This window comes from Bombus flavifrons, chromosome 9 (assembly GCF_040668555.2).
Source record: "Bombus flavifrons isolate JBK064 chromosome 9, iyBomFlav1_principal, whole genome shotgun sequence".
Taxonomy (NCBI): Eukaryota; Metazoa; Arthropoda; class Insecta; order Hymenoptera; family Apidae; genus Bombus; species Bombus flavifrons.
The window spans coordinates 15,178,167-15,191,658 of NC_138450.1; the positions used below are offsets into that span (position 1 = coordinate 15,178,167).

The window sequence follows — 13,492 nt, forward strand, 5'->3', positions numbered from 1 at the left end:
CGTCGTGACCTTTAACTTCAGCTAGGCTAAAGGTCACGTATCTGTTTATAAAACGGTTTTCTAAATGGCTTGGCCAAAAATAGTATGCAAAGCATCGAAGCTGCTAGAAACTATCATCGATACACGTTTCCCAAATGTAATTTACGTGATTTAAAAATTATTTTTGAAAAGAAAGGAAAGAAAGGTATCGCAGCAAAAAGATCTATTGTACAAACATTTACAATCTTCTTCTGCTGGAAAGATAGACATCGCTGATGTTAGACTTGCTGGTCAAATCGTATCATGCGAGTTTTCGGACTGCGAAGCATCATCCCACCTCTGTGCTATCTCAAATTCTAAAAACGTTTTGCTCCTCGTCGCGGAAGATGTGAAAAACGTCGTCTGAGGCAATTGACCTGATCTCCCAAACTGTGAAAGTGCGTCGCCGTTCACGAAACGAGGAACCTTCATTTCCGGCACCTTTCCTGACTCTCAGAGAGGGTGATGATATTACACGGTCGCGACTTACACAGATTACGCAACCCGCAGCGTAGAAAGTCGAACGATTAAGGCAAGAAAAGAGACGAGCTCGCTTCGACTTCCTGCAAATTAACGAATGTTTACATCGCAAAGACTCAAGGAAGTTCGCACGAGACTTTCCTTAGGCCGTGCAGCTGGCTTAATTGAATTATTGCCAGAAGAAGGAAGCCGCGGGGACGAGAAGTCTTTTTCCCAAGAAAGGAACTCGTCTGCCTGATTAAGTAACAGTTCCTTGTCCTGAAATTATTTCCTGAGAACCGAGTTCGCGAACGCTTGCTTTCGATTAATTTGATCCGGCGCGTCGCACCGAGGAAATCGAACGGTGCTTACTTAACCTAAGTACGCTTATCGTTAGACTCCGGATGTTCATGCAAATGGATAGTTTCATAGAATGCAAATAGGGAAATTAAATGTATATAGAAATTTTCTGCGAAGATCAGAAGATTTCCATGTATTAGAAAGATTAAAACGAGTCATAAAAGATTTATGACAAAGACTAGATAATTGGATATGAAATGACGAACTAAGGGAAGCTTAAAATTGGTATACGAATGGTCTACCTATATTACGAATATTACAGTAAAATTTGAATAGTACATTTCTCATCACGTACCTAAGGGTCACATATTCTGATTCACATAGTCTATGAGAGTTACATAATACACGTTACACCTATACATGGCCGTTGTCAATTGTACTTTCTTTTGTTCGCCACTGTGGAATACTTGTGGCAAATTTCAACCAAGCAGATCCGCCAGAAGTAAAAGCGGAAAAAAGAAAAAGCACGACTGAATATAAATATCCATCGAAAAATCATTGAAAATGTCGCGTCATACAGATTATCCCGTTTGCACGACAACGTTCGCTTCTCGATAGTCAAAAGATGGTTTAGATGGCTTATACTTGGCAACGAAACGTGCGACCACAAGCCTCGAAGACAGGTTTTAATAAGAAAAAAATGTTGGCGAACGACTAGCCTCTCGGTACAGCCACTCTGCGTGAATTTCAGCGATGGACAGTACGAGCTAAATTACAGACACTCCGCCAAAGCTAACCCTTTTTGAATTAATTAGTTGATCGAATGAAAAATCGAATCGTTTGCTGCATCGTGCGATAAAAATCGACAGGCTGCCGTAATAAACGTAGTATATCCGTTTACTTATTCGAAGGACAAAAACCGCTTTGGATGCAACGGAGGATTCATCTGAAACTCGATGTTTTGAAAACCGAAAAAGGAGGGATACCGATACAGGAATTTCTCGATATCCAAAGTTTTTTTGGCATGTATGAGGTACAAGAGGGAGAATACCAAGGAAGACGGTTGACAACTTTAGTGTACCCGTAGCTGTACCAGCCTTAATGGCACGAACCACGCGATTCGATCTTATCGGAGTTGTAGGCCAGAGTACGTAAACGCGTATTTACACGCACACACAGACGATCGCGTTCGTATATATCTTACAATACACTTAAGATGGAAGCTTCTGGACCTTTGGAAACTGGACCCCTTCGAGGGACTGACCGATTGACAAACGCGTTTCGATTCTAACATGTAACCACGGTGCCGGTAGCCAATGACGTTTCGTATCAACTAGAAACAGGTTTAAATCGCTGTACATTTCCACCATCAAATAGAATCTCGAGCAGACCGACCAAGGTCTTATTCTGTGCCGTTATAATTTTCCTTGCGATATAGCGCAATCAAACGATCAATCAGAAGTGAAATTAACACGTTTCTGGTGTCGGAGCAAGCGAATTGATAGAAATACGAGGAGATAAGGTGCTGAGATTCTGGTCACGGTTGTATCAAAGGATTTTTAATACGAGTGTTTTTCCGACCAGTCGCGGAGAGACGAGATCGCGAGGAAGCGCGTCAACGGGATTCGTAAATTGCCGTTACGATTTGACAATCGACGCCACGAACTGATCGATCCCCTATTTCGGTTAGGATAATAGAGGTGGTTTAATCAGTATAACGCTTGATTAACAGTTCAAAGATATTATATATCTCCAACAACTTTGTAGAAATGATAGTTACGCTGGTGCGTAATGTATAAGTTTATTAGGTGAGAATGATTGAAGGGTGAAAACCCGGTAAAGAAATGTTGACTGTTCTAAAGATGATGAACCAGTGAAGTCCGGTATGACGATGCTGTTGCAAAGGAAAACTCTTACTCGGTGGTGATCGCCCTACTATTGGTCGCTTGCGGGTAAAACCCACGTTTGCCCAATACAACAACAACCAATACATACAATGAACAATAACCATAAGGAACGTCTCGACTTGAATGTATTTTATAACAATTAAGGGCCCTAACGGTAAAATACAAATGCTTAGTTTTATGACGGTTCTTTAGGATTATTGCGGTTCGCTTAATTCTATGTGCTGATGGCCGATAACGATTAAAAGGGAACATTATCATATGGAAATATAATATCCTTATTTTGGGAAACGGCACAAAAAGATCCAAAGCATATCCAGATTACCGTTCTCTAATTGAAAATATATTTGTCTGACAACATAATAATTTTAGATATACTAATTTACGTCTAAAACTCACCTTTTACAACTCCTCGCCGCTTCGTCGTCATCTGCTGGCGCACCAGCACCAGAATCCTGAAAAAAGAAACGAAAAATCAAACCTGATTAGTAACAAAGTGCCGCCAGTCTAATAATTTGAAAATTGTTCATCTGGCAAAGCAACTTTAGTAATCGCTGCTTTTAGAATCTAGAGTCTTTAATTTGATCTGTGTACATAATGGAATACAGCACTTCCCGAATAAAGAGAATATACGCTTCTTGGATCCCTAGCAAAGATAATTGAAACGCGAGCGAAAGGAAAGCCCGAAGAACGTAGCTTTCGAGCTAAAAGCAATTTCGTTCAGGATGTATATCCACCTGTTAAAATAGTACAAATTCCTCCTATATATATAGATTCATATATGCCCGTACATAGTTTTCACCGAATTAAAATTTGTCTATTTTGAAAGAAATTATATTTGTGGATATCGTTAATCTGAGAGCGACGTTTATTATGCAGCGACCTAATAGAATTAAGCTAACGTAATTGTTGCTAACGTAAATATCACGAGCCAATGAATTGGAAAACCTCCTGATTTACATATTCAGCGCTTTAATCAGCAATCTCGCGTCATGAAAAAATCCAAGTAGGTATGTACGTCTATTTCTAACGTATATATGTGTCCGCGTTATAGCTGTTTGAATGGCAATAAAAATTCATAACGGTCGCGTATGTTAATTACAAAAATACGCGTCGATTATTTTATCAACAAAGGTAAATCTCGACGTCGGTGAATGAAACCACACGTGCACTTACACGTGTCCGATGCACACTCGAGTGTGCGTGGTGAAAAAAAAAAAAAGGCAGAACGCCACGCCACCAGCTAAGCACCTGTTAAGGCTGCCTTTGTTAAACGATTTTACGCGTTGTGCCTCAAAAGTGCCAACCACTTGCCTTCCGCGGGTCGTTATGCGATAATTCGCGCACCCGCTACAAAGGATACCGTCGCTGATACCAAAGACATCGAGCAAAATTTATTCGAACAAAGTTTACGTAAAACGAGCAGAGAGCAAATTATTTTCGGCTAAAACCAGCCACCGCTCGCTGGAGATTCCGTATAGGATTTCAAAGAAGGTTCGAAAGACACATCGAGCGAAATCGTTTCAAATCTTTTACCCCGAGTCGTTTAATTCCATCAATTTCAAACGTGTTAATAAAATATTACAGGGGTACCAGGATACTGTCGCTGTCGAGCATGCCACGCAGAAAACGAGCCTTTAAAATCAATAGGCCTGTGTCCCCTGTCGAATCCACCCCCTCTGGACACGTTAGAAAAATGCAACTACCCTTTCGGACGGTGAGTGCACTTCGTAGGCCGCGAAGCATTCAGCGCATGCAAAGTGCATGATGGGAGACGCGAACCCTCTTTCGGCTCCCTTGCTCCAAGGACCCTGCGAGTTAGTCACCCCCCTGAATCTCTCATTGCATCGCGGAACATTTCCTTCGGTATCGCATAACGTCGCCCACGAGATTCCAAGGTTCGACGCGTACCAAATCTAAGTTATTCGTTTTAAGATAAACGTCGCAATCAGATGTATTATCTGTATTAACATTAAATTCCACTATCCCCCATTCTCTGTTTATTCCTCGAATTTGAAAGATTCGAAAAATTAGATACAATTGCTTGAAGCCAACTATAACAATAGCAATTTGTAATTACGGTTTTCGCCGTGCGATGTGCGAGACTTTAGTTTTCCTCAAAATAACGGGTAAAACTGTTTATGAAAGATAAAATAGAAGTGATGTAAACTTTATAAAAAGAAGAAAAATTAGTAATAGTAGATAGGTAGATAACAGCGCAAAAATAAAGATATACAATCAATAATGCAATACATGTTCGTTCGAGAACAATCGTAAAACGAGATTCGATCAGAGTGTTTGAAAGGGGACTAAGCTGGAAAGGGAAGCCCTTCGCATCGATGAATTGCAAATAGTGCAAAAGCGATAACTAAAATCACATAAGGCAGACGCTCGCAACCCTTTGCGTACAACAGCGAACTTGTACTACTTTATGCAAATACCAAATCGTTAAAGCTACACACCTAAAACTTTAAATACACCTAAATACACCGCGTGTTACTGAGTTATCCGCCTTTATCAACAACTATTTTTACAGCTAATAACACGATATCTTGCCACTTTGATGATGATAACACGTTACAAAAATATGTTGTAATAAAATTCTGTCGTTCTGTCTACCAAAATAATTTGCAATAAAAACAAAAAAAAAAAAAGAAAAAAAAAGTAAGAAATATTATAGTAGAAGGGACCGGCGAAGTAACGATCAGCGATCAGAATTCGCGTTCACGAAAATAAAGATAAACATCTGGGTTTATGTTTATATCTATCTTCGAATTTCTCGAGGGAATTCATCCTGCGCGGTCATAAAGCAACGGTTGCTATTAGCACCCGTTTTGTCCGCTAAAAAGAAAATTACGCCACAGTCTTCTAATCGTAATTTTCAAGCCGAATTGCACGCTGATACGAATGCCATAATATTTACAAAGATATATGCACGTACACCCAACTTTCGAAACATGACCAGGTAAGAAGATCAGAGGAAATATGGTACGAGCGACGCAGTTTTTTGAAAATTCACTACAAAAATAATAAAAAAATCTTTGAAATTTCCCTTCGTAATCACGATTTTAAGAGATAGAATTCAACAACGTAAACCGGCTAGAAAATGAAATACTACATTCACGTAACGATAGCTTTCAACGAGTTAATTTAACAGCATTTTCTATACTTTGGCAAACTATATTTACGATGAATTATTAACATGTACTACATACTATCGTGATACGTTGAGTCGACCAAAGTTTTCATATACTTGAGGCGATCGTCTATTTCGTTCTGTCCTGTTTACTTTACGAATCTCTGGGATTAACCGCTTCTTTACGCTCATAGAAACTTTTGTCGGTTTGGAATTCGCAGAAATTCTGAGTACTTTCGAACTGGTAAAAACTTTGAGTACTGTACTTTACAACTGGCAGAAACAAGAGCGCTATTTTCCGCTCCATTTATCGTAACTTTCGTTTCACATTGCCATTATCATCTCGCGCAGCTTTTCTCCGTATCAAGTTCGAGTTTATTTCCTAACGAAATAGCAAATGGTGCAAAGTTGGAAGGAAAGAATCGCAAGTACGGCATCTTCGCACAGCTTAACGCAGCTTTTATCTTTCCCGCCCATCCTTGAATCGTATCGATCCTCGAGATCTCTCCGCACCAAGCAAGAGCCCATAAGAGCGGAAGAAAAACCGATAATTTCCATAGTTACAGCTCGTTTCAGTTGATCAAGTTTATAAGCAAAGAAAGCTCGGAACGTTGCTTCTTCTGCCATGTCGAGAATACCGGACCATAGAACTCTCCATATCTGGATAAGTAAACTGGCTTTGGTGGACAAGAAACGCCACTTGCCATCTCTTTATCAGAGAAATAAAGTACCACAGGGCAGATCTGAACGTTTATCACGTGCTGCTGGAATTTAAATAAGCTTAGTCCTGTAATGTCCTGTAATATCTTTAGCACGCGCTTTGAAATACATTCGATGTTAGTAGTAAAAAATGATCGAGATACATCTATATATCTGTAGTAAACGGAAGTTTATCAAGATAATTATAGAAAAATGATCTACGCCTGAAAAGGATGCTTTTGAGAGAAATGATCCCTTCGGAAACTATTTATTATCTCGCTTGGAATTTTTTTGAATTAAACTTACGATATAACAAAAAATATAATTAAATCTTTAAAATGAAACAGCAAGCAAGATGATATAAGACAAGAGGCTAAAGACAGTGTCCAGACATTAGCTCTTGAGACGGCCATCTCAGAAACACTGAACAATAGGTCCACTTCGTAAGACATACTCCCAGACATTTTCTACATTCGTGTTTACTTTCTTCGCGATGTGCAATAATCAGTAATGCATTACACGTGAAATTTTGATCCAAACTATCCATAGAAATACAAATATTTCCTTGTGAAAAACAACGATACACGCTAATTGAGGGGTTTACATGGTAAACGATGTAAATAGTTTTAGTGGAAAAGAATGTAATGTCATGTTGAATGTAGTGTTAAAAGTACTACCACAAAGAAAAGTTCAAATCGCAAATTTCTCGCAATTAGTAGGAACCCAATCAACTCCAAATTTACTTCGCAGGAAGCCAACCATTATGAATCGAAGCAAACGCGAAATGTGGAAAGAACGTTCGATCGTAGCAACAAGACATTCGCGAAACATGTTATTTTTGATATTTCACAACATGTTATTGTTGATATAGATGACACATGCAGATTTTCACTCGAATTACTAGAAAATCCTATAACAATCTGTTTGCAATAATCATAAAGTGCCTCGTAGGAAAATTTCTCTCGTTCGTTATTTAATTACGTTGCAATTACTTAATTACTTAATATCGAACGCGATATACATAACGCGAGTTGCATAACGATTAAATAGAATAGGATCCGAAATACTTCTCCGTTATTTTTCGCAAGAACGTAAAAGATTTTTAAAGAAAGTATGGCATATTAATTAAATTTCGTTTCGTTTTCTTTCGTCAAACAGCTGTTCAATGTCGCAGAAAAGCTCGCTTCGTCTTCCGATTGCATCGTGGAAAAAACTACTCGTCGAAAGGACCGCCCCGTTTTCAAACCAAATCAGGATGGACGAACAAACCAACGGCAAGCTCGTGATTGGTCATCGTTGAAGCTGACAAAACGCAGATTTTGCGAAATGCAGACTCTACTCGTTTCAGCAAAATCATTCTACCGGTGGAAGGAAACGCACTCGTCACGGCACTCGTTTTCGAATAGGAGATACGTATACGCTGGAACCACGTGTTCCTTTCGCTCTCTTTTTCAACTTTCTTTCGTCGCACCGGTGTCGTAGCGAGTTCTAACTCGACTAAGACAGTCACCATCATCGCGACGCCACCACTGCTGACTCCGGTGCACACGAGTGTCGCAGTCACAAGTCACAAACAATCGGTGGCATTGCGACGCGACGCGACGAACCCTGACGATGCGGGGCTACATTCCTCGAACAGCGAAACAGAAACTAAGAAGCTCTTTTTGTTCGTGGAAAGGATATTTTGAAATTTTGATTATCAACCCTTAAAGACTGTCATAACTGAAATTTCATTCACAAGAGGAGAATTTTATTTTAACATTATCGTCCTTCGATACCACCGCAATGTTATTCGTAACTCCCACAAGCAATAACTTTTCTGCTTTTCATCTAATAATATGCGGCCGATCGAAAGTAAAAATTTAGACTTCCCAAGATATGTAAAAATAGCTAACCTATAAAAAAAAACTTTTTTTCTTAATGCGACGTTTATGTTTGGTTTATATATACATGGAAAGATTAATAGTTGTAAAAGATGTAAATGTTTATCCCTCGTATCTGAATTGGTATAATCCATGTGGTTCGTATTATGAGGTTTGTATAGCCCGTGTTATACAAATTCGTTAGCTATATTTTCATTCTTATTTTTGTTGAAAATCTATCTATCTTCTCTCATGAAACGAAACGCAAAGATCTTGATGCAACTAGATTTGCAAGCGCGTCTAAAAAATCATGTAATCGCACACAATTGAAAAAGATACAAAGATACCAGGTACGATAATAAGTCACGCATGAAACGAGTCATTTTGTACAATTAATTGATATAGATTTCCAGGAACCATAGTCTATGATACAAACATGTGTGACTCTAGCGAATTAGATAAGTGACGATTAACCACGTACTCGTGCGGTGTTGCGTTGTAGTCTTTGGTCGCGGGAGGGAAACGTCAAAACAACTCTTTGTTTACCGCAGACATAGTTTATCTATGGCCATAAGCTTCCCTCGCTTACCGTCACTACGTATATCGAGTAGAGAACATGGAATTTTCACAATTCCCTTTTTCAATTGGCTATCAATACGCCAAATAAGGAAAGGCTGTTCGAACAGACCCGAACGATCTCTAATGTATTTGCGACACGGTATTTCGAACAGCGATAATGGTAAATTTCAAAACAATGCATTCCCAGTAAAAATTGACAGCAGCTATCGACAAAGACGCACAGAAGCAAGAAAACTTACCGAACTCTGCGGGGAATTGGATATACTTGGAGACCGTTGCACGGTGACCAACGCCATGATAAGGACCTGCCACGTTGTTGAGATGTTGGAGACAACACTCACTGTCACTATGCACACACGTAAAAACGGTCGGATCGTTTGAACCACGGAAAAACGATCATTTTTCACGCACTTCTAACGGCATCACGCTCGCGGCAGCCATATTCGATACGGTCTAACGTAGCGGCCAGTCTACGCATGCGTCTAGCCACGGCGTGCGCACACCCGCGATTTTCCTTATCATACAATGACGTCATAGTCATGGACTACACATTTTCATTTCTTTAAGTATAAAGTATAATAAACTTACCTCGAAATTATAAAATTAAAATTATAAATAAACCTAAATCCGTACCTTTCTAAGAATCTGATTGCATTGAATGATGTTACTTATTTTTAACATATACAGTATAAGCATGTAAAAATTATAAAACATCGAATAATCGTCTTTTCAAATCTTTCTTGTAATCATATAATTCTGAATTAATTTATACTTCATTTGAATATTATCCTCTTAAAGGTTATAAAACAAAATATATTTACACAATTCTTTATTTTCCATACTTTCTATAACATTTCTTGTAACTACCGACAAATTTATATTTACTACGTTTACATTTATTTATGGCTATAATTATATTTGAGAAAAGATATTTCTATACATATAATATATAATCGACATATTTTTGTAAGATATCGAAGATTTCGTATAAAATTTTACAAAAAATTGTTATCGTCGCGCTCGCGTGTTCTGTTATTTTGATAAAATTAATTATGAACTGATTTGCGTATGTGTAGCGTAAATTCATGCGTTTAAGATGTTTCAAAAGTTTATCGATATTAGAAGAGGAAGTTGAATATTGGATATGTCAGTGAATCGATTATAAATCGAGAGATCGAAATCGCATTGGAAACGTTTGTACGATATATATACAATAATACATAAAGATCGCATTACACGTAAAATAAAAATTGCGTATCTTATATTTCTTAAACCAGAAGACAGTATTATATTTATATTTGTTCAAAAATGTCGAAAATTTTTACACCAACAAATCAAATAAGATTAACCAACGTTGCCGTGGTTCGTATGAAAAAAGCAGGAAAGCGATTTGAAATTGCTTGTTATAGGAACAAGGTTATCTCATGGAGAAATAAACTGTAAGTCTTTATCAGACGATCAAATCTAAAACGTACGTTACATTATTCGTATTGTACGTTCGTGTCATCTAACCTATACGTATTTTGTCCTTATAACATATCTTACTCTCTTTTTATGTACACAATACATATTAAATTTTCTATTAATCGTAATAACAAAATTACATTTCAGAGAAAAAGACATCGATGAAGTTTTACAAACACATACAGTATTTATAAACGTTTCAAAAGGCCAAGTAGCGAAGAAGGAAGATCTTGTAAAAGCTTTTGGTACGGATGATCAGACAGAAATTTGTAAAGAGATTCTCACAAAAGGAGAACTTCAGGTTTCTGACAAAGAACGGCATTTGGCTTTAGATTCTATGTTTAAAGATATTGCTACAACTGTTGCTAACAAATGTATAAATCCAGAAACTAAACGTCCATATACAGTAACTATGATAGAAAGAGCCATGAAGGATATACATTTTTCAGTAAAGCCAAACCGAAATGCAAAACAGCAAGCTTTGGATGTAATTCCTCAATTACAGACTATAATGCCATTAGAACGAGCTCAAATGAGACTCAGAGTTTTAGCCTCAGGTAAGGAGGCTAAAAAGATAAGAGATAAAATAGTAAAGTCAATAACAAAATTAGAGACAGAAGAATGGGATAACGGAACGTTAAATTTGATTTGTTTAATTGATCCTGGACATTATAGAGAGATAAATGAATTAGTAACATCCGAAACTAAAGGTTCTGGATTATTGGAATTACTTAATTTAAAAGAAATTGTTGAGGGGGATGAAGTTTTGGAATAAATAATTAATTTTATTGAATGTTGTTATCGTCTTTAACCTTTATATATATGTATATATGTGTGTGTATATATATATATATATATATATATGTATATTGTATATATATATATTTATTTTCATATTTAAATTTGAAATTGTACATTTACAATATTTTTTTCTATAAATATTTTTCTACCATATATGTATATATATATATAGCAACAAAAATTTATTGCAAAATGATAAATTCCTATTCAGCAATCTATTAATGTATATATAATATAATTTTAAAGATCTACTTTATTTTTGTTACTTAGACAGATGTATTTTAATGAAGTCGTATGTAATTATTTAGAATTAACAAAACATTTTATGAATCGTGACCACTTTATGTGACAATATGTCAAAAAATCTTTGTATAATATTTTAAGACTATACTGTACTTTTAACTTTTTCTTTTTAAATCTTTATATATCAACTACTTTGATATACTAATCAATTACTATGTACATTTAATAATATAGTAATATAGTAATAGAATATAATCAGTAACTGACATTTATAATTTCTCATTATAGAATATTTACAACGTGCCTACTTTAAAAACATATTTAAAAATAATATTATTGCAAAATATTTATGTAAAGTATTCGGTTATTTATATTACTTTTACAATAAAAGCAGTAGGAAATAGTCTACAGATTTTTGTTTTATAAAGTCTATGATTCAGTTATCCTCATTTTTTTCAACCTCTACTCTAGGAATATATATATTTTCTGTACGTTGATCACACTTTGCTGCAATTCTTGAGGTTGTTAATAGAAAGTTTTGTAATTTGTTTAAATATGTTTGTGCTTCCTTATTTAATAAGCCATGTTGAACCAAAGATGCAACATTTCGTTCTACACGTTTGCATATCGCTTTTGCTGAGTGTAGCATAGAACAAGCTTTACCACCACCCTATTAGAATATAAAATGAAATGTAAGATATTTAACAGAAAGCGTAAGATGGAAATGTTCTTTTTACCGGAATAATATATGTTTCCTGGGGAGGTAGTTGATTGGCATATTCTGCTATCCATTCGTCCAAATCATTAATATGTTTACTTTCAAATGCTTGAACTTTTCCAGGTATTGGTTTTGATATAGCATGACTCAAATCAAACAGAATCATTTGCACCCTCTTTAATTTATCAACATAAGGATGTTCAACTTTACTATCTGTTGCAAATTCCCTTGCCAACCCTATTTGTGCTAATAACTCTTCCGTTGAAACAAGAGCATTAAATGTTACATCATTTTGCGCAGTTACATCTGTGTCTATACTTGATAATTGTAAATCGCTGTCTTGCATAGAAACATTTTCCTTTTTCGTTACTTTTGATGCTGAACTGCTACTGCAATGAAATAATTTTATGTTGATATTACCTTTGCTAATTATTTATACATACTTTCTGCAATTTATTAAGAATTACATTTATGTGAACATGCTAAAAAACCATTATTTAATTCATTATTACAGAATATTTTTTACATTTTTTCTTATCTATGATAAAGTAAGGAGATTTATTAAAAGATATACTTCATTATATATAACAAACAAAAGGAACATATAACAAGTCTCGACAGTTTTTATAGTTTCCTAGCGTATAATCCAAAAAGAATATATTAACATGTGCTCAAAAGCAATAGATTATATAAAGACAAATAATTTCTATAATATTTCTAAGTTGCAAATATACCAAATCTGTTAATGTAGCAATTGATAAAAATAAAGCTATAAAACATTTATAGACTAATGTCTATGATATTTAGATGCAACAACAAATTAAGATTTTATACTTATATTATAATAAAGGCTATTAAAGTATAATAAGAAAAAGAATATCACAATAAAATATATATTTTATAGCCCGATATTAATACATGTTATATCATAAAGTATAAAATAAGATTCAGGTTATATTAAACATTTGTCATGTACATAAATACCTATCTCTAAATGATGCCCGTAAGACAGTTTTATACAACAAAATAGGATTTTTCCATACATTTCTAATTACTTCCATATCTATAATGAATATCTATAACATAAACGTAATTACGTCAATATAGTATGTATTTCTAAGCGTAACAGCTTCAGTTAAAGTAACAGAGTAACGATAACGACATATCAATCGTTAGACGTTAAGTTACTTCGTAATTTGTGATCATGCTGCTGGTTAAACCTGCGCGTTACAGATGATTTTTAAAAGTTTTGATTAAATATACTACATAAAGGGATTATATATATTTACAAAAAAATTTGTATGAATCG

General features: G+C 35.6%; 3 protein-coding genes across 4 annotated transcripts in view; 1 reads left to right on the top strand and 2 right to left on the bottom strand.

The window, feature by feature from the left end:
- ssh (Protein phosphatase Slingshot) overlaps positions 1-9,422 on the bottom strand; it is a 73,136-nt gene extending 63,714 nt beyond the window's left edge. The window contains exons 1-2 of the mRNA XM_069120928.1: positions 9,197-9,422; positions 3,081-3,136 (exon numbers count right to left, since the gene is read on the bottom strand). Coding sequence (XP_068977029.1) covers positions 3,081-3,136; positions 9,197-9,253 — 113 coding nt within the window. The 5' untranslated portion in view covers positions 9,254-9,422. The remainder of the gene's footprint in view (positions 1-3,080; positions 3,137-9,196) is intronic.
- A 623-nt stretch (positions 9,423-10,045) lies between these two features.
- On the top strand, positions 10,046-11,214 carry Sbds (SBDS ribosome maturation factor). Its single transcript, XM_069120960.1, has 2 exons — positions 10,046-10,396; positions 10,569-11,214. The coding sequence occupies exons 1-2, from the start codon at positions 10,266-10,268 to the stop codon at positions 11,194-11,196; spliced, it is 759 nt and encodes a 252-aa protein (XP_068977061.1). The 5' UTR covers positions 10,046-10,265; the 3' UTR covers positions 11,197-11,214.
- A 503-nt stretch (positions 11,215-11,717) lies between these two features.
- On the bottom strand, positions 11,718-13,369 carry LOC138183671 (corrinoid adenosyltransferase MMAB). Of its 2 annotated transcripts, none has more exons than XM_069120962.1 (3): positions 13,168-13,369; positions 12,203-12,569; positions 11,718-12,135 (listed from the first exon to the last, which is right to left on the bottom strand). In XM_069120962.1, the coding sequence occupies exons 1-3, from the start codon at positions 13,242-13,244 to the stop codon at positions 11,902-11,904; spliced, it is 678 nt and encodes a 225-aa protein (XP_068977063.1). In that variant the 5' UTR covers positions 13,245-13,369; the 3' UTR covers positions 11,718-11,901. The 2 variants fall into 2 exon arrangements, with proteins under 2 accessions (XP_068977063.1, XP_068977062.1); XM_069120961.1 differs by having other exon boundaries at positions 12,203-12,572; positions 13,168-13,368.
- Between the last annotated feature and the right edge of the window lie 123 nt (positions 13,370-13,492).

Coding starts and splice junctions, on each gene's coding strand:
- LOC138183671 (XM_069120961.1), bottom strand. CDS start 13,244: ATGGAAGTAATTAGAAATGTATGGAAAAATCCTATTTTGTTGTATAAA. Junction 12,573..13,167: donor CGGGCATCATTTAGAGATAG/GTATTTATGTAC, acceptor ATTTCATTGCAG/TAGCAGTTCAGCATCAAAAG. Junction 12,136..12,202: donor AGGAAACATATATTATTCCG/GTAAAAAGAACA, acceptor ATATTCTAATAG/GGTGGTGGTAAAGCTTGTTC.
- Sbds (XM_069120960.1), top strand. CDS start 10,266: ATGTCGAAAATTTTTACACCAACAAATCAAATAAGATTAACCAACGTT. Junction 10,397..10,568: donor ATCTCATGGAGAAATAAACT/GTAAGTCTTTAT, acceptor ATTACATTTCAG/AGAAAAAGACATCGATGAAG.